We start from the raw sequence: 24714 nt of genomic DNA on the forward strand, positions 1-24714 counted from the left end.
GTGTATGCACAAGACTCTTCACAATGCAGGACAGAGCCAGCAGTGAGAAGAGAAGCAGGGAAGCCTGCAGGCCGGAGGCAAGTCTCCGAGGCCTCTCCCACATTTCTGCAGCAACTCCAGGCAGTTATGAAGGTCTACTTGTCAGCATAGGAGAACAGAATATATTTTGGTTTGTTAGCCTGCGATCCCACATACGATGTGTGGTTCATTTGCACTCTTGCCCTGGGCCTCACAAGAGTCAGTGGTGGGTCTGGGGAACCCACCCGAATTGAGGAGTCCATGGCCGTAGGTACGCAGGTGCAGCCCCACCCTGTACATGTGACTTCCCTTCCCTAATCTCAAACCAACCGGTTTGAAAACAGGCTAAGATCAGTCTCCTCCTTCCCTCCTCCTATTTATGAGTCACAGATGTCCTGGTGAGGAACTCGGGCTCGGGACAAGCAGATCTGACACTGAATCCAGCTCTGCCACTGATTAGTAATATAACTGGGATTGGATTATAATCTTCCTGAACCTTAGGTTCCCCGGCTGCAAAATGACACCAAAACATCCTCGTGAAGATCACATCAGATAAAAGCATTCTGCGCAGGGCCTGCCACGTAGGATTAGTGCTGGCATTTTTTTAGTCATGCATGTCCAGAGCGCAAGGTCTACACCTGCTCTGATTTTTCCATCACCTAGCATGTGATAAAAATAAAAATATAGGAGAATGGTATCTCCAGGCCACTTAGCTTTCCAACTACCCAGACTGTACCCTTTCCCAACAGAGCCAATTACATGAGCTTGTGCTGGATAATCCCTAACTCAAAGCAGAATGCAAAGACTGACATAAAGTTTAATTCTGCTCAAATGAAGTCTCAAACCAACCCACATCTCCTTATTTTAGATACGTTCAATTCTGAACTGCATGATGAGATTTAGCTGGGTTCTCAATCATGTCACAATGTCTGCAATTCCTTATATGAATGAGATTATATATATCAGATCTCAGAGGGTGTGAGAGTAGAACTTTGGCATCCTATGACATGACTGCTGGTAATAAAATAACATTTCCTCCTGTGAACCTTAGAAAGGAGGACAGAGATGGGGTGAGATGAGTCTCCAACTAGTACATGAGTATTTCAAATATACTTCTGTTATGGTTTCTGAATGCTTCCATTTAGTTCCCTGTAACCTGGACGACAAATCATTTACAGCTTCTCATATTGCTCCACGACTTCAAATCTAGAGCTGGTCAGACTTTATTTGCCGCAGGAAGAAGGGACGATGAAAGAAAAGATTAACTTGATATTTCAGCCCCATTACTGCCACTGTGCTTCCTCTTCTTAAAAGATAATGCCTTTTGTCTCCCAGCACCCCGTGTGACCTGGTCCTCATTACACACTGGGTCCTTATCATTTTCCTAACAAAGGCACCTGCAATAAGATATGGAGGTTCAGAGTGGATTCTCTCTCTTCTCCCTCTCAGTAGGCGCCAGACTGATGAATTGGGGAGCTTCTTCGAAAAATAAGTCAGCTCTGTGTCCAGTCACCTTTCAAACGTGTTAGTATGTGGCAGTCTTTTACATAATAACTGAACTTTTTGAGAGTCTCGATGTATCTACTGCATGCCAGGCGCTGTGCTACAGACTTTACCTATATCTAATCTCCATGGCACGCCTATGAGGTACCACCTTACTCCTTTCCTTTTACATTTACCAAAGCTGAAGCCAGGCTGAGTACCTTGCTCAAAGGGTCAAAGTTAGGAATGCTGCAGAGCTAGTATCTCGACTTGGTGTGCCTGACCCAGAGTCCCATCAGCTCATCCTGTAGACACAACCTACATCATGGTTTGCATCAGAAATATGTGGAGTTGTTAAGGGGTCTTATTTGTTCTCCAAATATCTCTAGGAACTCCAGCCCAGGATGCCTCGTGGTAAGTCCTGCTTCCCAGGGCAAGTGAGCACCAATGATGCCAGGGGCTAGAATAGAGCAGCTCTGGACATACTGACCTGCATCACCAGGGACGGACGCCCCGGGCAGATGCCCATGTAATGGTGATGATGATGAAGAGTGAATAAAATGGAGTCACTATGGTCAAGCTGCTAAATTATTAAAAGAAAGTAAGCTGATGCATACATAAGGAAACCATTTTATTTTTGCCCTAACTAGCCTAGGAACTTAAATTTCTGAACTTCCCAGTCCTGTGTCAAGACCTGGATGTACATCAGTCCGTTATAATCAATGCCTGAACATACATCAAAGCTTCAGTTAACCATCTGAATGACCTCAAGAAGAAAATGTTCCGCAACTCAGACTCTAGACATCCGGAAGATTACCATCTGAGCCAATCCGCAGACTTAGAACGCAGGACTGACATTTTTCCAAACGTGTGCTTTTTCCTATACTGTCAAACCGTGCTTTCTCCCTGGGAAAACTGCGGGTATTGCTTAGCTGTGTTTTCCCTTTGCAAACCCCAAGACCCTTAACTAAATCTTTGTCATTTATTTCTAGCCAAAGCCTCATGACACTTCTGAGCTAATGGACAATGCCTTGATTTCAATCTTCCCTGTCGCAGGCCCTTAACACACGTCCCTCCCATAATCCTCACAACAATCCTGTGACTATCATTACTCCGATTTTACAGATAAAAACTAAAGCTCTGAGAAATTCAGCCATTGCGGACAGGCACCCAGCTGACCTGTGGAACTCCAAGCCTATTCCCCGAGGCCTCCCAGGGCCTTCAAGTGACCCAAGTCCCCTTCTGGACCCTCCCAGGACAGGGTCCCTTTCCGGTCCCTTCTCCGCCCCTCGCTCCACCCCGCGCAGCTTCCTGCGCAGTCGCCGCCGCCCCGGGAAGCGCCCGGGCTGGGGGTGGGGGATCGGGAGCGCTCCGCCGTCCCCTGGTGCCGGTGGCTGCCGCGACAGCGCCACTTACTTCCACCGCGGAGCAGGGCGCCCGCCGCTCGCAGGGCCGCAGCCATGCTGGTGCCGACCGAGAGCATTGCCGGGACCGCGGCCGGAGACCTGGCGTCCTCCCGCGGTGGCACGCTCAGCTGGGGCCGCACTGCGCCCGGCCGCCGAGCGCCCAGGGCCCCGCGGCGCCCAGGGCCTTATCTCACGTGCGCCCACCCTCCGGGCCGCGGCGACGCGCCCGCTCATTCGCTGCCGGGCCGGGCGGGGCGGGGCCGGGGGAGGCCACGCCCCTCGCTGGGAGACCGCCGCGGCCCGCCCCGCCCCCGGGGTAAGGCAGGGCCCCCGGCTGTGCCAGAGGACCCCCCTCTCCGCAACCACCACCAAAGCCGTGCTAGACGCCCCCCTTTCCCCTGGTGACCTTGGGCGAATGCCCTGGCGGCATGTGCCAACATGACTAAGTCAGGAACAGCAGCCTCACTCAGCTCAGCAAAGGACCTCATACGTTTCCATGACTGTTACTTGGCTATGAGGATGCTTTGCTTCATTCAGTTCTCCAGCTTGCTTGCTTAGTTACGACACAGCTGTGCCAACCCAATTTTGTTTTGTTTTGCTTTGTTTTCAGAATAGGAAAAGGAATTATTTTATACCAGACACTCATGACATTATTAATTATTCAATTTCCCTGTAGTATCTGTGTAGCAGAGTTTGACAGGTGGGACCACAAAGCAAACATTACACTACTGAACATGAGGGCATCAGAAAAAGCGAAGGCCAGTCCGGCAAATGCATTTCTTAAAGCGATGATGGAATGATGAGGTTTGTCAATATCAGGTCTGCACACCTTCACCGGGTAACCACCAGGTAACCCAATCCAGTGCGGGGAACAGTACCTTCCTCAATTCTAGGCATTTCTATATTCCCACACTTCTGCCTGCCAACCCTGCCCAGATGTTCAGTGCGAACAAGACAACCTCTTGGAACAGAAAGGCCTGAGACATCATTCATTCATCGGACAATTATCAAGCGCTTACTGTGTACCCCGAGAAAACAGCACTGAACAGAGTACATGAGGTGCTTACATGGAGGTTAGGGGAGAGACAGAAAACAATCACAGTATGTACTAGTTTGGGTAATGAGTGTTAGAAGAATGAAGCAACGTTAAAGGAGATGGTGGGGTGAGGGTATGGGTGGGGTGTGGGGGAGGCTAATGTAATTTGAAATAGATGAGTCAGAGAAGTCCTCCCTGACATTTGGTCAATGGCCTGAAGGAAGTCGGGGAGCAAGCCATGTGGAAAATGAAGTCTAGATGGGTTGAAAACCAGTTTTCTGCAGCTAAAACGTGTGCTCTTAATTGAATTGGTTTATTAATGATTAAAGTCAGTCCTCCTTAGGCTTCTAAGTCCAATGTAGACGGTCAAATGAAGCGGGTTGCCTTTCGTGTCACCTCCATGATCTTCCGACTCAAGCAGGAGACGTTCCCTGAGAAGGGACGTGAAGCTCGCTGCAGGCATCAAATTGCTTTCCTGTACATTTGCTAAACTCTCTACTGTCATAGCAAAAATTATGTCAGTTTCATTTGCCCTTCAAAGAGATGATCTTTATAGATAATATACTTCTCTACTTAAAGCCTAAATCTGTTTCTTTTAAACAAACTACACAAAAAGAGTGCTGGCTGGGAAAAGTATAGACAAGGCCGGAGAACTAGAAAAGGCCAAGGGCTTCAGACATCTCAGCTACATAGACTCTTCTCAGCCACCTCTGGGAGCTCTGGATAAGTAACGCCTCCATCTGGGGTGCTGTGCCCCTCCTGCTAGGTGAAGATAACAGGGTCTTCTGGCCCCTCCCAAACTAATTCTGATGATTAGTGACGAGGCATAAAGGTGCCTGACCTCACATCACCACCAGTTGGGAGGGGTAACATTTGTATCTGACCTTCGGAAAGGAACTAGCAAAACATGATTTATTAAATGTATCAACATAATAACATTTTAAAAAATGAATTAGCCCTTTTCATCCATTTTATTCACAGCCCATATTTTCATTTTTACTGACTTTTAAAAAACGCAGTCAAAATTCTTCGTTTATAAAACCTCCTGGTGCCCATATAAAGACTCAGAAGCGATAAATGGAAAACAGAACTTCATTATTTTTCCCAACAGAGAGTATCATTTGTTATTTCTAATCTATGGCTTATTTCTTACAAACATCAAATATAACAGCTTTCCAACGAGTAAATTTTTATGTTCTTATGAAATGAAAGCAGATAAAATGTGTTTTATAATGGCCCTTTTCAAAACTGATTAGAAAAAGGCCCTTAACTTAGAAATTGTGACTTCTAAATATGGGTTTACTAAGAAAACCAGAAAGATTAAGGAAATTTATAAAAACATATGAGATTTACATATATGTATACATTCATTTTTGTATGTATTTGTATTGTATGAATGCATTTTTTTTTTCTGGCTTCCATAGTTGTAACAAAATTATATACCGCTTTCCTTTAGCAGAGGGCCAAAGGCACAGCCTCTGGGCCAACGCAGATAAGTGTCACCCCCACCTTGCAGAAGAGGGTTTGTCTGAGCCAGAGTGACATAATTAGTGAAGAAAGCACTCTCCTGTCACAGGCGGTACTCTGAGTTCAGCCTGTGGTCCTAAATAAAATGAATTTGTTGGTTTCAGCTCAACGCTTCAGGGAAGGGGGGATCGCGTAATTCATTATTTGCCATGATTGGCACCTCAGAGCTACACAAACTAAATTAAGATTACTCAATTCTGTTTCCTTAATCAGAGAAACAACGAGGCAAGTGGGGTGGTGTTCAATGCAGGAGGAACAGTGGCTGTGTGGGGCAAACAGTGATTACTCAGAGAAATCCGATCGATCGTCCCCACAATTGTTCTACAGCAAAGAAGCCACCAACCCCAGGCCAATGCGACATGCATTTTAACTTCCCGTCTTTACCCTGCAGGGCCTTAAACCCTCTAGTGGTGGTGGGCTGACTGATCCATCTGCCCATATTTACTGAGAGTCTATGAGCAAAGCAATGCGAAGGCTAAAAAAGTGAAAAACTGGACTCTTGAGTAGCTTGTTCACTTATTGAAACAAATACAGACTGGAGAGCTTCCCAATGTCAGTCAGGTACATGATAGGCACTGGGCGGGCAGCCATAAATGGGACAGTCTCTGCTTTCATGGAACCAACATTCTAGAAGGCAATGCAGATAATAAATGAAAGATATACGACATAATGTCAGATATAGCTAGGGACCACAAAGAAAAAAAAGGCAGCAAAGGAATGCAGGCAGGAACTGCTCGTTTTGGTGTTAGGCATGGACTCTCCGCAAAGGTGGCATTTGGGCAGGGACCAGTGGGGAGTGAGAGAGGCTTCTTGCAGAAGGACTTTGCGAGCAGAGTGGTCCGGGGCAGCAAGGGCTGGAACAAGTTCGAGGCCCCTATTAGTTTCCTGGGGCTGCTGGAACAACGCACCACAACACAGGTGGCTTAAAACAACGGAAATTTGTCTTCCAGTTCTGAAGGATGGAAGTCTCCAATCAAGGCGTCAATAGAGCCGTGCTCCCTCTGAAACCTGTAGGGGAGAATCCTTCCTTGTCTCTTCCTAGCTTCTCCTTGACATGTAGTTTCATCACTCTGATCTCTGCCCTCATCATCACTTGGAATTCTCCTTGTGTGTGTCTTCGCACAACCAGCTTTCCCTCTAATGAGGATACATCATATTGGATTAAAATTGACCTCATCTTAACGTGATTACGTCTGTGAAGACCCTATTTCCAATAAGGTCATGTTTATAAGTATCAGAGGTGAGAATTTCAACCTATCTTTTGGGGACACACAACTCAACCCATAACAGAGCTTTTGAAGAACAGCAAGGAGACCGTGTGTCTTCAGCAGAGGGTGTGGGGGGAAGTAGGAAAAAATTTCAGCCGATTAATGCAGGACTTTGTGGGTGATTAAAGACATGTGTCTTATCAGGTGACCTCCTTCTAGCAGTGATCTGGGGTCACGTTTCAGAAGGTTCACTTCCTCTGCTGTGTGGAGAATGAACTGGATATTGACAAGTACCGCATGGCTAAACGCATTCATTTCCTTTTGAGGGTTTTGACTTTTTTGAGTACAAATTGGACGAAAATGTTTTTTTTTTTTTTTTTTTTTTTTTTGAGTGTTCTCTCTTCCCTGGGTGGTGGAAGGGTCCCTACAGAGCCTTTCTTGGTGCCTCTGCCAAGATCCAGATATTTCACCAGTCCTAGGCCAGGTTTGTGGGGTTTCTGGGCTCAGTGGTCCTGCTCCTTGCAGGTGTGTACTTTCAAACCGGGGAGCTGACTCTTCCCAGGAAGCTTTCACCCCCTAACCCCAGCGCTGGGCAGACAGCAGGCTCCCTCGTCTACAGAGCCAGCTTTCTAGATTTCTTTTCATAGAAAGACCAGCTGTCCCAGGCCAGGCTTCATGCAGGCCCTTGCTCCACTTTCCTGTCTGGGCGTGGGCATTCTGGGAGCTGGGGACATGTGTTCACTTTGTGAAGATTCACAGAGTTGCATGTTTATGATGTATGCTCTCTTCTGTATGAATGTTATACTTTAAACTTTTTTTTTTTTTTTTAATGCCTACAGCACCTAGTCTTCCTAGGTAGTCTCTCATCCAAGTACTAACCAGGCCTGACCCTGCTTAGCTTCCAAGACCTGATGGGATTGGGTGTGTTCAGGGTGGTGTGGCCATAGACTGAAAACATTTCTTTAAAAAAACAGCCCCATTGTACCTTTATGTGGGTTCAATTCTCCCTGTAATCTGTATCCCTAACCTAACCCATCCCTATAGAGGTTTTCAGACCCTCCATACCTCCCCTCCTCCAATTCTGATATCTAGAGATGTTTCATACTCAGCTAAGATTTGGGGGTCAGGAAGCGTTATTATACTTATCCAGAAAATTTACCCGTTTAGGGTTGGGAGCAGAAGATTCCCTGATAAAAGCGAGTGATGATTTCAGGCTGGGTGGATGAAGGAATGCTTTGTCACCCAGGTGGGCTTGGGACTTAACAGGAGTAGGCTTGGAATATACCGGATGCAGAGGGGAGGACACAATGGAGGCGGAAGAGCACAGGGCAACAGCACGCCAGGCATTCACTTGGCCACCACAGAGGACATGGGAAGGATTCAGAAAGGCGGCTGCGGAGAAAAGGCTGAGGGCCAAGCCCGAATGTGCCAAGGACATGGACTTTGGAGGCCAATGGGAGTCATCAACAGTCACGATAGTGACTGAGAAGAGAAGCCTGTTTGGGTTGTGCTGAGGAAGTGGCATGCAAGGGAGCAAGCAGGGTGAGCTAATAGGAGACAGTGGCCACAGTTCTCCTGAGAAGTACTGAAGGGAGTGGCCAGGGGAAGCAGCAGGTGGTTAATGGCACATTGGTGCTCAGAGGAAGGTGAAATCGGGCAGCTCCAAGGCTTCCAGCCCTGGCAAGGCCAAAAAAGAGAAACACATTAGTCAGCAGGACAGCCGGTTTGAGGCAGAGACGAGTGTGCTTTTTTACTGTTTTCATATTGTCGTTTTTACCTGTTTAATGTTATAGGAAGGGCAAACAGGTACAGCTATCCAACAGGAAATTTTAGTGGTCACCTATGTAGAAATAAGGATTGAAACTAACCATTCATTCATCATTTTTTAATGAAATAATTTCCAGAGGATTCATCACTCTCCTTGCTAATAGCTAATAATTGAACTTTTCCCCCCTTTCACTTATGTCTACTTTCTTTCGTCTTCAAATACGAAGTTAAAGCCTTTGGGTAAAAACGGGGACTCCAAAACATGGATGTAATTTCATTCCCTCCCTCAAACCCCAGTAGTAAAGGTGTCAATAGAGGTTTTATTGGTGATGGTGTCTTGTTTTCAAGTATAAACCTAAAAGGATAGGGAAAAAAAGAAAAAGGAACCATGGCAACATCATTTTGGAGGCTGGGAGATGGATAAGTAGTTAATAATTTAGCAGACCCAAGAAAACTGAATTCCGAGCTGACTTTCCTAAGCCAAGAACCATCCAGATTTACATGACAGAATCCCAATGGCAGCACCAGGTACCTCTGGAAGTGGAGATGAAAGAGGAGAGATGCTAGAATGAGAGATTAAGTCTGTTGAAGAAGAGGTCAGATTGCCTAGATTCTTCCACTGCAGCAGCCAACTGGAGGTATGAATCCTGGAGAAGCAACCGAGGGCTCTGGACTGGCTACCAGGCAGTTTAGAGCAGATCACTGGCAAGAAGGGAGTTCAAAGAACCAGACTTACTGACAGTGCAGAGACCCACAGCAGATGGGAAGTCTGGAATCTGACCAGGCTATGAGAAAAGACCTAAGGATGCTGACATCAGGGACACCCTTGCTAAATGGCCCAGGCAGCTCAATCGACACGAGGCACGCATCTCCTACCCACACACTTTGAGCACTTTTATCTTCTATTTGCAATTCTCAGCAGACAACCAAGAACCATGCCAAGGAAAGCCTCTAACAGGGAAGACAGAGACCCAAACAAACAGAAACAACTAGCATGGAGGAAACTGAAACAATGTGGCCAAGAATGGCTGCAGGACGATAAAGAAGAGGGAAAATGAACACTTAAGCCATTTGAATTGCTACAGTATTAGCCTCCCATCTGTCCCTAAAACTTGAGCAGGTCTGCTTGCTACACAAGTACCAAAGACCAATGGGTGTTTGGTGTGTCAACTTTAAGAGCCACATTAGGAACAGGTTTCATGGGGCAAAAAAGCCTAATGAGGAGACAGTGTCACAAAAGCAGGGGCTCGGAAGCAGGGTGTCCATGACCCGGACACTGGGCGGGGATGTGTGATGGGGGTGTGACGCCTGCATTACAGCAACGACTACACAGTGAAGGAAGGAAAGCCCCCTGGGGGACGTCTGCTGCCCATCGTGAAGTTCCTGGGCCTGATGTCACCACGACCTTGGCTCCCTCATCCCCACCTAATTCCACTGCTCTCCCCTTCAGTATTTAACTCTCAACTCTTTTACACAATTAAAACTCAAGCTGATTGAGTCTAACCTCTTCACCTAAATTCTGATCATATGAATTGCCTACTTGAACACAATTAGAGCTCATTCACACTCTTAAAGTGTTTTTTATTTTAAGATACAGGCTAAATTTCCATCTGTCATTCCACTTAATTGCAAAATAAGATATGTGTTCAAAAATAACACAAAAAGATTATAAAAAGATGCGACTAAGACCCACATCTAATTTTTAAAAATCATTCCTGTGTAATTTTAGTAATGACTACTGAATTTAGTAATATCTAATTGCATATCATGAAAAATACACACATCCTAAAACATAAAAATATAAAAAAAATGCATAAGGCATGAAATAATATGAAATAGAGATGTTCAGCTTAAAAAAATTTAAGCCAGCAAAGAACTTTAATGTGTGTCTATTTATTGACTGATGGGAATACATCACAGTGAGAATACAAGACATGCGTTTTTGGGGAGAAATTAACCAAATCTGAAATGAAGCCATTCAATACGCCTGCTGAGAGTTAATAAGGTAGCACAGATTAGATCTGAGGGCACGTGGGGACGACTCAGTCGCTTACAGTTGTCATTAATATTCTAGCTGTAAATTCTTTCGGAACTTATTTATTCTTAATTATTTAGGAACTACTAGGAAAGAGGGAAGATCAACCTACCTCTTTAGCTAAAAGTAATGCTAAGAAGGATGCTGTTCATTGAAGCACTGAAAAAAAATTTTGCTCTTACTTCAAATTGTTAAGGCAATTCCATATATATTTATTCTTCCATATATATTTGTATGCCTCAGAATTATAAGCAGCTATACAGATTTAGAAAAGATTAGTAACTGATACAAGAGACTATTCACTCTAATACAGATTTTTACACATTATCAATTTTCCCCCAAAATGTTTAACTCATTGACAAAATAAAATGATATAAATTAAAGAATTTAAGTTACACTTAAAAGTACAGAAATATTAACTGGAATGTCTTAGACCATAATTTGAAACTGTTTAATTATATATATGGCATATAAAGGGCAAAGATATTTTTTCTTAAAATGACAATATTGACATTAGCTGATGTTCAAGTGATCTGGATTACTTTTTGTGGTAGCAGGAATAGAAAAGAAAAAGAGAAAACAGAACCAGATACACCCCAATGGAATAAAAATAGGAAGATCTTGGCTTTTGTTCTTTTTAAAGAGGCAGTCTGTTGTTCTCACGAACTGTATTCTTTCCTTAGTGTTTCAGGAGGAATTAGTATTTGGCTATGGCTTGCAGCGCTGGACAAAGCGAGGGTACAGGCACACGTCTCGGATGTGATACCTATTCAGAATCCAGGTTAGGAATCGCTCTAAGCCCAAGCCATATCCTCCGTGAGGACACGTGCCGTATTTCCTCTGTTTAAAAAGGAGAGAAGAATGCTTAGTTTACAACTTTGTTCAAAGAAGTCTAAATTTTCTACTGTGAAATGAGTTAGCTTATTATGATTAAGATTTAACCCTTAATCTATATGCCACTGTGGACCACGTGTGAAGAAATAATTTGGTATGAAAAATGAACCAGGGATTAAGTGCCACTGTGGAAGAAGAGATTTCAAACCTTTAAACTAAGTCAATGTTTCTCTTAGTCAGAGGAAAGTGAAAAGTATCACTAGATGTTTGTAGGATAGAATGACAAAGTTTTAAAAACTCAGTAGCAATGAGCAAGCAAGCCAGCAGTTAAACAGGTTTTCAAATAAGTTAATATATATTAGAAAAAATAAAAACAGCATTGTTCACATGCCACATTATAACCACAAAACTGAATACAGTTCTTCAAATGCCAAAGGACCACCCTGAATTCTCTTTTAAAAATTTCAATTTCTATAGAACTATTACAATGAAAATATTTTAAAGTATTAAAAGTTATTTTACCTGATCTGTGTACCAGTAATAGGGAGTGGGATCGATTCCTTCTCTTTTATAACCTGCCAGCATTTCTTCGCTATCCCAGATACGCATTGAGCCTCCCACAATCTCACCGACATTGGGCATCAACACGTCGACCTTTACAGACAAGTGAATAAAATGCAGTTACTACCAGGCTGTCAGACAAGACACCACTCCAGAGTTTAAATGAAAATCATAATTAAGCTCCTATAGCTAAAAGAGCACTACAATTATGTAAAATTCAACTATTCAAATTCTATAATTTAACAAGGTCTGTTAAACCCAATCAGAGGACCCCCCCCTCAAAAAAAAAAACAACTTCTCAATAGTCATTCTGGATTTATGAGATATTTGTCACGAGCTGTATCTCTTTTCAACAATAGTCTCTACCCCCTTTAAAAGCAAAATTACTAATACTACTTGAGTCACAAACTGACAGATTCAGTAAGGCGGGAATCCTCCGGACATCGCTGCATATAGAAGGACTTGATCTCTACAGGAAACCGACACAGCAAGATTGGCTCATTAATGGTGTCCGTCATCAGCCTCTCAGGAGCTTCTGGGATATCCTGAGGTTAAATGAGACTTCGTTAACATCAGCAGTTTGAAATGCAACCAGACAGGAGCAGCTCTTGCACCCAGTAGCAGCCCTTCTTATTAACACAATACAGGAGAGACTACGCACCCACCCAAAACCCATACACATGGGTGTCAGGGACAATTTCTTCAAAGAACAAATAAATGTATTTAAAAACTCACACAGGTGTTAAATAAACTGTAAATAGATCTGCCTCTTTCCACAGTATATCTCAAGTGCCACGCTGCTTGAGGAATGAAAACGAAAAATAACCGGATGAAAACCACCCGAGCCATTATCACGGAGACTAGACGCTGCTCTGTTACTTTTTTCAGTGGCCAGTTTTATCTAGCTCTGAAGCAACTGTGGTCCACTTAGTCCCATAAGGCATAAGATAAGCAGTGAAAGCTCCAGAACATAATGCACATTATTAAACTCACCTGTTATCTGCATTTCTATTACAATAAACCTATATGCCTTCAATGGTAGTAAGATAGTCATAAGACAAATAATCTGTATTAGATTTCAAGTGCAACCACACCTGGAATAGTTAGCCGAGAAATGTTAGATGATGATGAATCAAGTTAATCCGTTTCTCTCTCAGAACACCCTTCAGTAAACCATACATATATTCCAGTTAAAGCTGAAATCTCTTGTCCCAGTAAACACTAACTGAGAGAACTGGACAAGACTCACTGCTTTGTTGAAAGGACTGACGTGGAGCTTGGCAGTCCCCCGGCACAGCTGCTTTCAAGCTCTAGTCCCCGGAGCCCTCCACCCCCTCCAGTAGAGAGGAAGTGGGAGGCGAGTGGCAGAACTCTGGTCTCAGCTCTTCGCTGCATCACATACTAGAGTTCTGCATCAAATTTAATTGGGGGAAAGGGGTCTCACTGTACGTTCCAAAAGGCCTAAAGACTGTCAGTCTACTCTAGCGTCCTCACGTGTATGGGTGTGGAATAAAGGGCTTCCTGCGCCGCGGACCCTGCTAGGCATTTGGCTCACTGAGACATCACACCTCCAAGGCAGAGGAGAGATAAGGAACCAGAGAGTGGGGTCACTGGCCTTCAGTAATATAGCAGTAAGGACAGTGGTGGGAGCTCGGCCCCCCTGGAAAGGCTTCTTACTCCAAAGTTTGTGTTCTTTCCCCTCAATCACACCACTTTGCAGATTAAGTAATAACAGCTCTCAATACAAATTTTATTAAACATTACCAACTGAATTCATTAAACAATTAAGTGTAATTTATATAGACCTACTATACTCTTTGTCTTTCTATAAATTCCTTCTTAAAAAAAAATAAAACTCTATCTAGCAGTAGTTACATTTCATTTGTAAGGCAGTTAGATTTGCAAATACTATGTAAGGATGGCTAAATGCACAGGGATGAGGGTTCAGAAGAATGTTAATAATCTATACCCCCAACTGAGGCTAGGAGGGTGGCCCCAAGCAAAACGGACACGTGCTCGCTCAGTTCATCTGCGGCACCACACCACCTTCCACATCAAGGCCTTCTTTCTTGGTTTTGCATTTTAACCAATGGTTATTTTCTTCTTTGAATCTCCTCCACGAGCAGAAATTTTAATTCATTATTTTGGAGGGAGAAATCCTTTTTGAAAGAGCCGGATACTTTCTCCAGATAAACGAAACAAATGTATACACACACCAACATTTTGCATGTAGTAATACAGTTCGCAAATTTCTGAAGCATCCTGCCAGCCCAGAGAATTATAACTAGAGCTTGTGATTGATCGTGGAACAAGAGGAAAGAGGCAAAGGATGAGATGTGAAGGCTAAGAACTTGTTAATGTTTACTGAACACTACAGAAAGGCTTATTCTATACCTATTAACTCAATGAATCCTTGCTCAGTCTCAGGAAGTTGTTACCATTTATCCGACAAGCAGATGCCTCCTACATCACTGTTAATTAAACAGAAGTAGCAACCCACTTAAGCATCATGCTGCCTTTGAAACAATGCTTAGAATGGAATACATACTTCTCCAAATTCATAGAAAGTTCCATCTTCTTTCTTTATATTGTTTTCTTTTAGCCACACAATAGCATCTGAATAGTTCATCCGTTTGAAAGGTCGTTTTGGGGGCTTGAAGTTCTATGGTCAAAAGGAAAAATACAGTGTCTAGAAAGAAACCATCAACACTAAAATTTCCATTTTAAGAAAATGACTTAGCGTTATTGTAAAATATTATTTCAGACTAAAAGAATACAGATATCCCTATAAATGGAAAACATGACCTTTCTCCTATGTAAGTTAAAATATTATGAAATTATTGGCAATGTTTGCTATCAAATTTTAGTCTTCAAAATATTAGTTCAGAAATGAGTGAAGGTGGTCAAAAGGTAAAAACTTCCAATTATAAAATAAATGAGTCCTGGTGATGTAATGCAGTTACTAATACTGAGTTGTAAATTTGAAAGTTGCTAAGAAAGCAGATCTTAAAAGGTCGCATCATAAGGGAAAAAAACTGTAACTGTGTGGTGATGAATGTTAACTAGATTTATTGTGGTGATCATTTTGCAAGCACACATATATCAAATCATTATTTTGCAAGAACACATATATTAAATCATTATGTTGCACACCTGCAACTAATATGCTACATATTAACTGTATCTCAAAAAGTATGTATCTATTAGTCATTGAAATTTCAGAGTTCACCAAGCCATCACATCTACAAAAACTAAGGGCAAAGACTTCATTGCCTTCCAAGAAAGAATCATCGTTTGCATTCCCACAGAACACTAGACCTACCGGGTTGAGGTCATACACTATGCTTGCTGCAGGTGATTTCAAGACTCTGTCTACCACGTCACAAACCAAGTCCTCCAATCGGTTCAGGAGGTCCTCGAAGGTCAGGAAAGGGCACTCTGCTTCCACGTGCGTGTATCTGAAGAAGACACTGGCTCAGAGCTGCTCTTCATTTCTACAGTTTCTCTCAAGCAAAGATTGTAACACTAGGTAACTGTCCAGAAAGGTAAAATTCCAGCCTTGCTAACCTACTACCAACTCGGCAATTAATTTTAGATCGCACACCCATCTTTTGCCCTTAAATAGTAAATTCTTGTTTATCCCTTAACATATAAAAGATCAAGGCAAGTGAAAGACTAGACCTTAGCTACCTATGGCCTAAGAGGCAACATTTCTTGCATGGTTTCCATTAATTTATTCAACTTCCCTTCAGATATTTTCTTAACATATTAACATTTTTACATAGACATCCTTTGCCTACATGAATATTGCTCGTCTAAACATATTTTGTTAAAAAAAAATTTTTAAATAAAAAGACAATTCCATACTCAGCCAGGTGCCTTCGTGTCCTGGATTGTTCCGCCCTGTATGACTGTGCAATACAGAAAACATCTCCCAGAGCTGGAATGCAGGTCTCCAGGTACAACTGAGAGGACTGAGTCAAAAATGCCTCTTCCCCAAAATAGTCAAGCTTGAAGAGGGTAGCACCGCCTTCTACTTGTGTCTGCACTAATGTTGGAGGAGTAACCTGTTCAAATGGAAGGAAGGATAAATAAATAAAGGCCTATTGTGAGCACCTCTATTCAAGTTTAAAAATGGCGAAACGTATTGTTTGCAAGACGACAAATGCACACTCACTTCATAGTATCCCCTATCGAAGAAGTGATCTCTAAAGCACCTGGTAACCACAGAACGTGCTTTCATGATTTTGGACATGTTCTCTCCTCGGATCATCATGTGTCTGTTGTTGAGCTGGACATCAACATCGGACTCCTCATTGATCAGGTTATCAGCTCCTCCAGCTGGGGCTAACCCGATCAGTTCCCAGAAGTCACAACTCAGCTCGTGGCCCCCGGGAGCCTACATTTTAAAAAAGGGAGTGGAAGAAAGAAAAAAGGGAGAAGACAAAAATTTTACAGTGTTAAAGATTTTAGTTTATGTCAAAAGTTTTAGTAAGCTGGTATTTCTAAGAACTTCATTATTATTAGCCTACCCTTTAAAAAAAAAAAGACCCAATAATTCAATTTCATATTGACATACTTAATATTTCTTTCAGAATAAATACACACATGCAATTTTTTAAAAATAGAAAAGCACAAACTAGAAAACGAAATAAACTATAATTCCACAACTTGGAATAATTACTGACTACTGTTAACATTTTGGTATGTCTTTCTAGCCTTAGCCCAATAATTTAAAATAACTTAATACCCACATTGAAATACTCCTTAGATGCAAAAGTTAAACTCAAAGCTATTCCTCTGGGAGAAGCTCTTTCAACTTTATTTCTAGTCTATCAGGCAGACTCTAGGGGCTCCCTCTGGTGGTTAATATGTCGCATTTGTTTGTTTTCTTTCCCAGCCAACAAATATAATCACAGTAGAAGTTATATAAACAAAAATTACCAATGAGTAACTCTAACTGGTATAGGTTATGTGCTTGTTGGCTTGGGAACAAATAGCTTTCCGAATATCAAGAGTTTTATTTAACCTCTTTAAAAGAGGATTTCAAATTCTATTCAGAAAGTTTCAGATTTAAATTACTGATCTTTCCTGAAATTCTTTGGGGAGACTGTTAAGTTTTTCTACCTAGCTGAAAAATTATTCATATATGCACAGCACAGTGGCTACATTATGGCCCATGAGGATTATTCATGAATTCTGTAAGATTGGAAATCCCTAAGTTCGTTACATCTTATGAGCTGTACAGTGTTCATATTTCACTGGAAAAGGAAAAGGCATACTAAATTAAGCAAGTGCACTGTACTTGTGTTTTATAAGCCACATACCAAAAGTATGAATAAAGGCATTGGAAAACAAACAAACTAATCTACAAATACCTATTCAGCCAGTAAGGAACTCAATTGGCTCACCTGCTTGCCCTTTGGAGTAAGATTTAGTATTCCATACACTGCGACACTACTCTCAGTGGACAAGACTACTCCATTGTAACACTGACACTGTAAAAAGATCAAGTTCAAATTTAGTTATTTATATCTTACATTAAAATATTAGCAAAGGGGATTATTTACAACCGAATTTTCTGCTCCAAAACTAGTAAAATAAGAAGATGGCCATCAATCTTTAATATTAATAAAGAACAGCTACTTCTATGAAAGATTTATCTATCTATACATATAGATGTAAATACGTACTTCACATACATACATAGGCATAAATGACACTAGCCCACATATCTTAAAAGTATTTGAAAAGCTTGTTTTTCTTTCTCTTTAAAATTCAGACTGTTAAAATAATACAGAGTCCATCTAAGCTGTGATCACCAATATATGCTAAAATCACTAGCAAAAAAGTGATGGGAACTTTATAAGGAAGGGACCGGGCTATCAACACCCAAACCCATAATTCATAAAAACAATCGGACATTACGTGTTTCATGACGATGCAACTGGAAGAACACAGCTTTGCCCGTGAAATAGTCATGTACCACCCCTTTCCAAAAGAACCTGAAACTGATTAGACCTAACTCCAGCTTATAAGAAATAGAGAAGGTAAAGCAACATGTTAAATGACACCGAATACAGAATGTCAGAAATTCCACAGGACAAACAACCAGGTTTTTTCCAACAAATAATTTTTTTCCACAATAACAGCTGAAAATATGTATATAGATCCTAAAATTCCCAAAATTAACGGTAAAGGAACCTACTGAAAAAAATCTAATTTTCAGTTACAAATAAGAGAAAATATTTACCAAATCATCTGACAAGACGCACTGAAGATACCCTGTACCATCCCGCAACACCAGAAACATTAAATTCTTTCCTAAAAATGAGAAAGAAATTTAGCTGGACTGGTCTCAAGGCATTTAAAAGTACTTTCTCATAATTCAATCTCATATAAAGGAAACCCCAAGGTCAAATGTTGACAGTTCGAATCTCCCATGTGGCCCCCTTCCCCTGAAGCGTCCACTGGTAATGGCGCTGCTCAGCATTTGTAAAGCATTTTATATTCTTCATTGTTCTTTCAAATCTGATGTGATCTGCATGATCCACACGATGATGGGAAAGCAAGACAGCAAGCAATGAGATGAGAGATTAGTCTTATTAGACACTGAATCCCTTGCCATGCTTAGTGTGGTACTGTGCGCTCAGAGGGAGGTGCATAAATATTGTCGTACAGAATCACTTTTTTAATTTATGTCCCACTTCTTTTTTTATAAGGATGAAACACATGTAATAGAATAATAAAAAGAGAAAGAGAAAACAAAATATCAAGACCTGGGGAGAAGTAGAATGTAAATATACTAATTATAAATGTTAACACTATTGCCCAAAATAAGTTTCAGGTTTGGCTCACTACTTTCTGTAATATGTCTCCTGCTTTTCATTAAATAATTAAATTTAATTAAACAAATATTTACTGGATACCTCCTAATCACTCATTGCTTACACTTAAATAGCATTTAAATAATTAAAAAATTGTTAAGTCATGTTGAATAATAAATTTAGGATACAAATCATTTCCTTTAAAAAGCTAGCATCCAAAACCCACAATACCTCCGAGTAAATGTTTTTATGCTCTTCTTTATCTAAGACCAGGAATATTTAAAAATAAAAAAGAGAAAAGGAAAGCCATGGCATTTACCTTGTCTACGCAGCCTGTGGACCCAGCCAAACACCTTTACTCTTTGGCCTCTATATCCTTCTAATGCGTGAATCTTCACCTGTCAAGTTAAAATAAATGACATTTGAATAATCATGTCATTTATCACATATCAACTTCAGTAACATCAGATGGATGGAAGTAAAGTGTTAAAAAGTCACACATTGTGGAAAACTGCAGAGAATTACTCCACTGCAGGTCAGAACCAAAAAAATTTCACCATACTGGAGTGGTTAAAAAAATAAAAACCAAGTCTTCTTTCTCTTAGTATGAAACCAACCATGAGAAAGACGCAGAATTTCAGAGATCACTATAGAAAATCAGTGAATAAATGAATTCACGATAGCTATGACTCAAGTCCACACAGAGCCCCTTAACCTTGACCTCACAGTCCCTCCTCGCACTCTGGGAGGTGGAAATTAACGAAGGCTAGCTGGCTTTTTGTTTGGGGGATGTAGGAAGGGAGATGAGTAGAGACAGGGGATGGTGAATACAGCCTAGAAACAGCTTACTAACTAAAGAAACAAAAGATATGACAATTCATTAGCAATAAGAACTGTTTGAAACCTAAGCATGCCCATTCACAATCCAATATTCTATTCTAAAAAAATATAGAAGAAATCCAAATTCATAAAATCACAAACGTTTTATGTGTTTTTAAAAATCATGATTTCCACCTTTTATTTCGTGGTGAGAAAACGGACACTTTGGGAGGGTAAAATCACTCAACCAACACCACACAGCACAGCCAGGCTGGATCCCAGGCTTGCCAGTTTTTGATCAGGACAGAATTTGTTCAACACACAATTATTAAACTTTATAATAAAATAAACCCCCCAAAAACTACCAGCCTCAAAACTCTAAAACATTATTTCTTTCTATCCCTTACAAAAGAAAAGACAAACAAAGCAAAGGAACAAATCTCACAGCAGGCCCCTCGGACACAGAAATAAGAGTCTGATGTAACGAGTCCACAACGTTCGCAACAACACCTGTCGTACTTACACATTTTGGCTCTGGAAGACTTGGATCGCTTTGAATGGTAATCTTCTTCGCTTCTTCCAGGTTCTTTTCTCTTCTCAAATTGTCTTCTGCCTAATTTTAAAGACAAAGCGATTTGTTAGGATGGTTTCTGGTGTTCTAACTCCTAAAATGTTCACAGTGGCAAATTCACTGCTCACCTCTTTCTTTTCCCGGGATTCATTCTTCATTTGTTCCCTATGCCACATCTTTTTAATGTTCTTCATCTGTGATTTAGAAATAATATCCCACCTCTAGAGAGAAAAACAGATATTTGATTCTTTTCGAGGCCTCTATGTTCTGATGAAAATTTATTCAGAAAATATAATTCTGTAAAGGTTGTGGCTCATCCTACCTCATTTTCTTTTTGTGAATCTACGTAAATGGTAGGAAATGGTTCTTTTCCTACTGTCATCAAAGCCTTGGGTGAGGAGGGAGAAAAAGAAAATGTTTTCAGATTGTATAATATTTGAAATCAAAATAACACCTTCATTATAGGGCAACTTCAACCATCTAGAACATAATTAAGAGCCAAAAAGAAAGCATAAACACCCCAACAGTCAAAAGTGGATGTAGATAGAATGGCTGGTTAAAGTACTAAGAACATTTGTTTAAAGCAGAAGCCCTCAGGTCCTTCTGCAAACAATTCTAGGAAGTTAGGTTACACAGTAAACAGTTTCCCAGTACAAGCAGATTAGAAGAAATCAATTTTAAGTGGCGGCAGGGACCAGAGGTATGTAACGAGTAGAGGTATGCTGACAACAGAGGAGAAAGCTAATAGCACAAACCAATTGCAGATCACATCTAAATGGTTAATCTTTGCTAAGAAACAGGGACGTAAGTTATTTCTGAAACTCAGCAAAGTAATGGTTACAAACACAAAAGGCTAAGCTTCATTTAATTTGGAAAATAATCACCTGAATAACACCGTTTTTTCACTAATACTGAGACATATCAGGCATTGCTGTGTCATTATTATTTTATAGTTTGGTTTCTTAAAAAACATAGTTGAAGGTATGTAAAAGGTAGATGTTTTCTTAACTGTTTCAAATATTCCTTCAATTTTTCTCCCAAGTTATTAAGTTAACCAAGAAATGTAAGGAGTTACTATCTCGAGTCTCAAGGTCTTAAGCTTACAAAAATGGCCTTCTCTAACCTGAAAAATCCTTTTCATTTTGTTTTAACAATAGTTCCAACTCAATGATTGGTGCAGAAAAGGGAACCTGGACCTTTTAAAAACATCCAAGTGAGTTCACCTTTTTAAGAAATAAGAATGTTTGCAAATCATCAGGAATTCATATACTTTCTGATGATACTCTACCGATCAACCCTTTTATATCACTGAAATTGGAGGACCCAAACAATAATTCCCCAAATCAGAATGGCACACTTTTGCCGACAGTGACATTCTACAAACATTCACCTAATCAGTGTTGTGAGTTTGGAGAGCCAAGTCATCCCCAACAACCCAGAAATCAGAGAAAGATTTTCCTCTAAGAGTTAAAAAAGTTGGACCTATATATAATAAATCAAAGCATAATCACAGAGTGTGGCCTAAAAGAGGAGACGGAATGCTCCCAGGACAGGAGCACTTGATAATAACCTAAATAAATACCTCCCTGATCTGTAGTTGGCTTTCCATATATGTCTGCTTAAAGAGAATAAATATGCTAAGAATCCTAGCCCCTGAGAAATAATAGTATATTAATAAATTAGCATCTGGCTCCAAGCTCCAGACTCATGAATTACTGAGTATCTGTTCTGAGAAACAGGTCCATTCTTGGTGTAATGATATAAATTAGGTCTTTGAGTCTCAAGGCTCAGGATCACATCTGGATTTTAGTGGTAAATTCACTAAGAGGCATCAGGAGTCAAGTTGGAGGAAACCTGGGTATGAGATCACTGTGCATGAGAGAAGCTGATTTTTATTTCTACAATAATTGCAAAACTGGCCACTTGACTTGAAAGAAAAATGCCAAGAAGCAATGTTACGCGATAAGGAAAAAAAGAGGACACCTTTTAAAAATGTTCAAATAAGTTTAGACCGATTATCTAATACTCTTAAAGCTACATAACTGTATACAATGCTTACATCCCCTTTTCTGAAAATTCTCTTCAAAACCTAGCGCGTGAAATAAATTTATCAACAAGTCACATTAATAACTGACCTAAGTCATTAATAAATACAAGTCATTAATAAATGTTCTATGAGAAGAGACACTACCTTTAGACCTGTTTTAAAAGGTTTCTCCTTGGTTCCATCACCGGTGGCATCATTTCCCTCTCGGTCTGAGACATATAGCTCTGCTGTTTTACAAAATGAGAATAAGTTACTCATTTGGACAGTAATTATCAGTCATCTCATACTACATTATCCATTTTTTATCTTTGTAAACTGAGCACTCATTGATCGGTAAAAAAATATCACAGTACCAAAAAAATTATATAATTATCTTCCCACACCCCCTATTTCAATGACATCCATCTCCTAATAACATAAGTTACAAATTTAGCTTTTTCAAAATGAACTTTCATCACTTTAATTTGTGATACTGCTTCCATCTACCTGAGACCCTAGTAATAAAGAGGAACTTTGAAGTTGGCCAGACCAGATTTCAATCTTGGGATGTTATCATTTAAAAGCCAGGGTGACCCTGGAAAATTCTGTTAAACTCTCTGAGCTTCGTCTTAAAAAAATGAAGAAAATACCCATCATGAAGGACTGCACTGAGGATGAAATACAATTACACAAACAAATCATATATCCCAGTGCCAGTGCACAGATGTCAAATAAATATCAGTCCCCTCTGGCCTTTAAAAGAAACCAAAGCTCTGAGGTGAAACAAATCGCAGGCGGCCTCACAGCTAAGTCTGAGCAGTGGCATCCGGGTCTCCGTTTTTCCTTTTTCTATACACTGTAAGGTCTCCTGGGCAATCTCAATATAAATGAGGACATGTGAAAGAAAATTAGAATTCTAGTGCTTTCCTAACGATCACTCTGAAGAGCTTCGTATATTGGGGTACCTTTCACGTTTAACGGTGCTTAAGTCTCAGCTGAATCACGGGATTTTTCGCAGTGGCGCAGGGCCGAAGGCGGCGGCCATACTGGCCCCGGGCACGCAGGGCCGGAGGGAGCCCCGGCTGGCCCAGCCAGTCCGGCCCACGGGGGCCAGGCCCCTACCGCCCTACCGCCCTCCCGCCGTCCCTCCAGGCATTCGCACGTGAAGAGTGATGGCGCGCCCACTCTGTGCCAGGCAATCAGCGAGTGCTGGTAATCGGCCGCAACGAGGTTCCTGCTCCAGGCAGGGGCACCGCGCCACCACTTACACACCCCGGGGGCCCCGAGCCTCACTCACCGAGCACCATCCCTGCGGTCGCCCGGGTCACCTCCAAGGACATCGCCTACCAGCACGCCGCAACCTTGTCACCGAAACAAGAACCTGAGGAGTCCTTGACCAGAACGTTGCATCATCTAACGTCGTGAATAGGTCGCGCCCCAGTGAGTCACTGGAGCGTCGCGGCGCTATTGGTTACGAAAGGTTAGAGGACATGGGCAAGCGTCGCCGCAGCCGCCATGTTTGGGCAGGGGGCCGAGACAACTTCCGGTCCGGCGCCTTCCGGGCTCCGGCGGCGCCAGTGACCCGGCACTCCCTGACGCTGGAGACACGGTGGCGCTGCTACCCTCTCCCTTCCATCTCCTCCTCTTCCTTCCTCCACTGATCTTACAATTCTGCCCCCAGCTGGAAACTCCCGAGCTCTCTTGGAAACCAGACCAAGGATTTCGGTCCATATCCCAGATGTTGGAATGCTTGTGGAATAACTCATTGTACCAGATCCCCAATATTTTTTGTTGAGTCCACTTGGGTGTGAGTACTGGCCCTGAGAAATGCAGGAGCGGGCGTTTGTAGTTATAGAAAGAAAGAGTTGGCCAATATGGAGGCCAAAATCCTGAGTTCCCCAATGGCTTGTAGGTTACAGATTATATAGGGCAAAGTCACAAGACACCATGGATTAGGTAAGGGGTGTGCTAGGAGCTAATTGGTTGTAGATAAGGGTAATGAGTCATTTTTTTCAGGTCTTGAAGAGAGTTCTGAGGTCTTGTCCTGTGTCTCTGTCAGGTCTCATGGGCAAGTAGCCAGGGGGACATTCCACCTTAGGGCCCAGGAACTGAAACATAACTTAGGTCAAGATGTCATCTTTAGCCTGCCAGAGGTTTGGCCCCTGTGACCATTAGGTCCAGGCTACTGTCTTCTGCTGCTTGCGGGCTTGCCGATCATCCAGGGAAAAGGTCAGGTCTCTGAGGGGTGGACGGGGTGGGTAGGGGATGATTTCTAGAGCTAAGATTTAAAACTAAATTTAATTAAAGTTATAGGGACACACCGTTTTATTATCAATATATTGGGTGCCGGCAATGAGGTGGGTGGAGTTGGAACCTAGGAACATATGTTTCCAGGCCAGGAACATAGTTAATAACTTAGCTCATGTGCATTGCCCATTTTGATGCTTTAACTTTCTAACTTCAATGAATGGATGTACTTTTGTATTTGTGACTTGCGCTATGGTATATTTTTATTTAAAGTTATAAGGATCCCTAGTAGGGAGGCCATAATGATGTTGTGGAAAGAACTAGGGCTTCAAACCTGGTTGGAATTCTGG

General features: G+C 41.7%; 2 protein-coding genes and 1 pseudogene across 3 annotated transcripts in view; all 3 read right to left on the reverse strand.

Moving 5' to 3' along the window:
* Positions 1-3077, reverse strand: part of FECH (ferrochelatase) — a 29247-nt gene extending 26170 nt beyond the window's left edge. The window contains exon 1 of the mRNA XM_016129173.2: positions 2917-3077. Coding sequence (XP_015984659.1) covers positions 2917-2983 — 67 coding nt within the window. The 5' untranslated portion in view covers positions 2984-3077. The remainder of the gene's footprint in view (positions 1-2916) is intronic.
* A 4430-nt stretch (positions 3078-7507) lies between these two features.
* On the reverse strand, positions 7508-7626 carry LOC118610109 (annotated as a pseudogene).
* Positions 7627-10317: 2691 nt separating this feature from the next.
* NARS1 (asparaginyl-tRNA synthetase 1) lies at positions 10318-23615 on the reverse strand. Of its 2 annotated transcripts, none has more exons than XM_016129185.2 (15): positions 23415-23612; positions 22283-22365; positions 20414-20479; positions 20220-20312; positions 20044-20133; positions 19021-19099; positions 18128-18198; positions 17286-17372; positions 16052-16273; positions 15742-15941; positions 15197-15332; positions 14423-14536; positions 12288-12419; positions 11836-11967; positions 10318-11319 (listed from the first exon to the last, which is right to left on the reverse strand). In XM_016129185.2, exons 1-15 carry the CDS (start codon positions 23455-23457, stop codon positions 11188-11190), a joined length of 1680 nt encoding a protein of 559 aa, XP_015984671.2. In that variant the 5' UTR covers positions 23458-23612; the 3' UTR covers positions 10318-11187. The 2 variants fall into 2 exon arrangements, with proteins under 2 accessions (XP_015984671.2, XP_015984672.2); XM_016129186.2 differs by having other exon boundaries at positions 11188-11319; positions 22283-22362; positions 23415-23615.
* Positions 23616-24714: the final 1099 nt, after the last annotated feature.

This window comes from Rousettus aegyptiacus, unplaced genomic scaffold (genome assembly GCF_014176215.1).
Source record: "Rousettus aegyptiacus isolate mRouAeg1 unplaced genomic scaffold, mRouAeg1.p scaffold_m13_p_12, whole genome shotgun sequence".
In the NCBI taxonomy this organism is placed as follows: domain Eukaryota; kingdom Metazoa; phylum Chordata; class Mammalia; order Chiroptera; family Pteropodidae; genus Rousettus; species Rousettus aegyptiacus.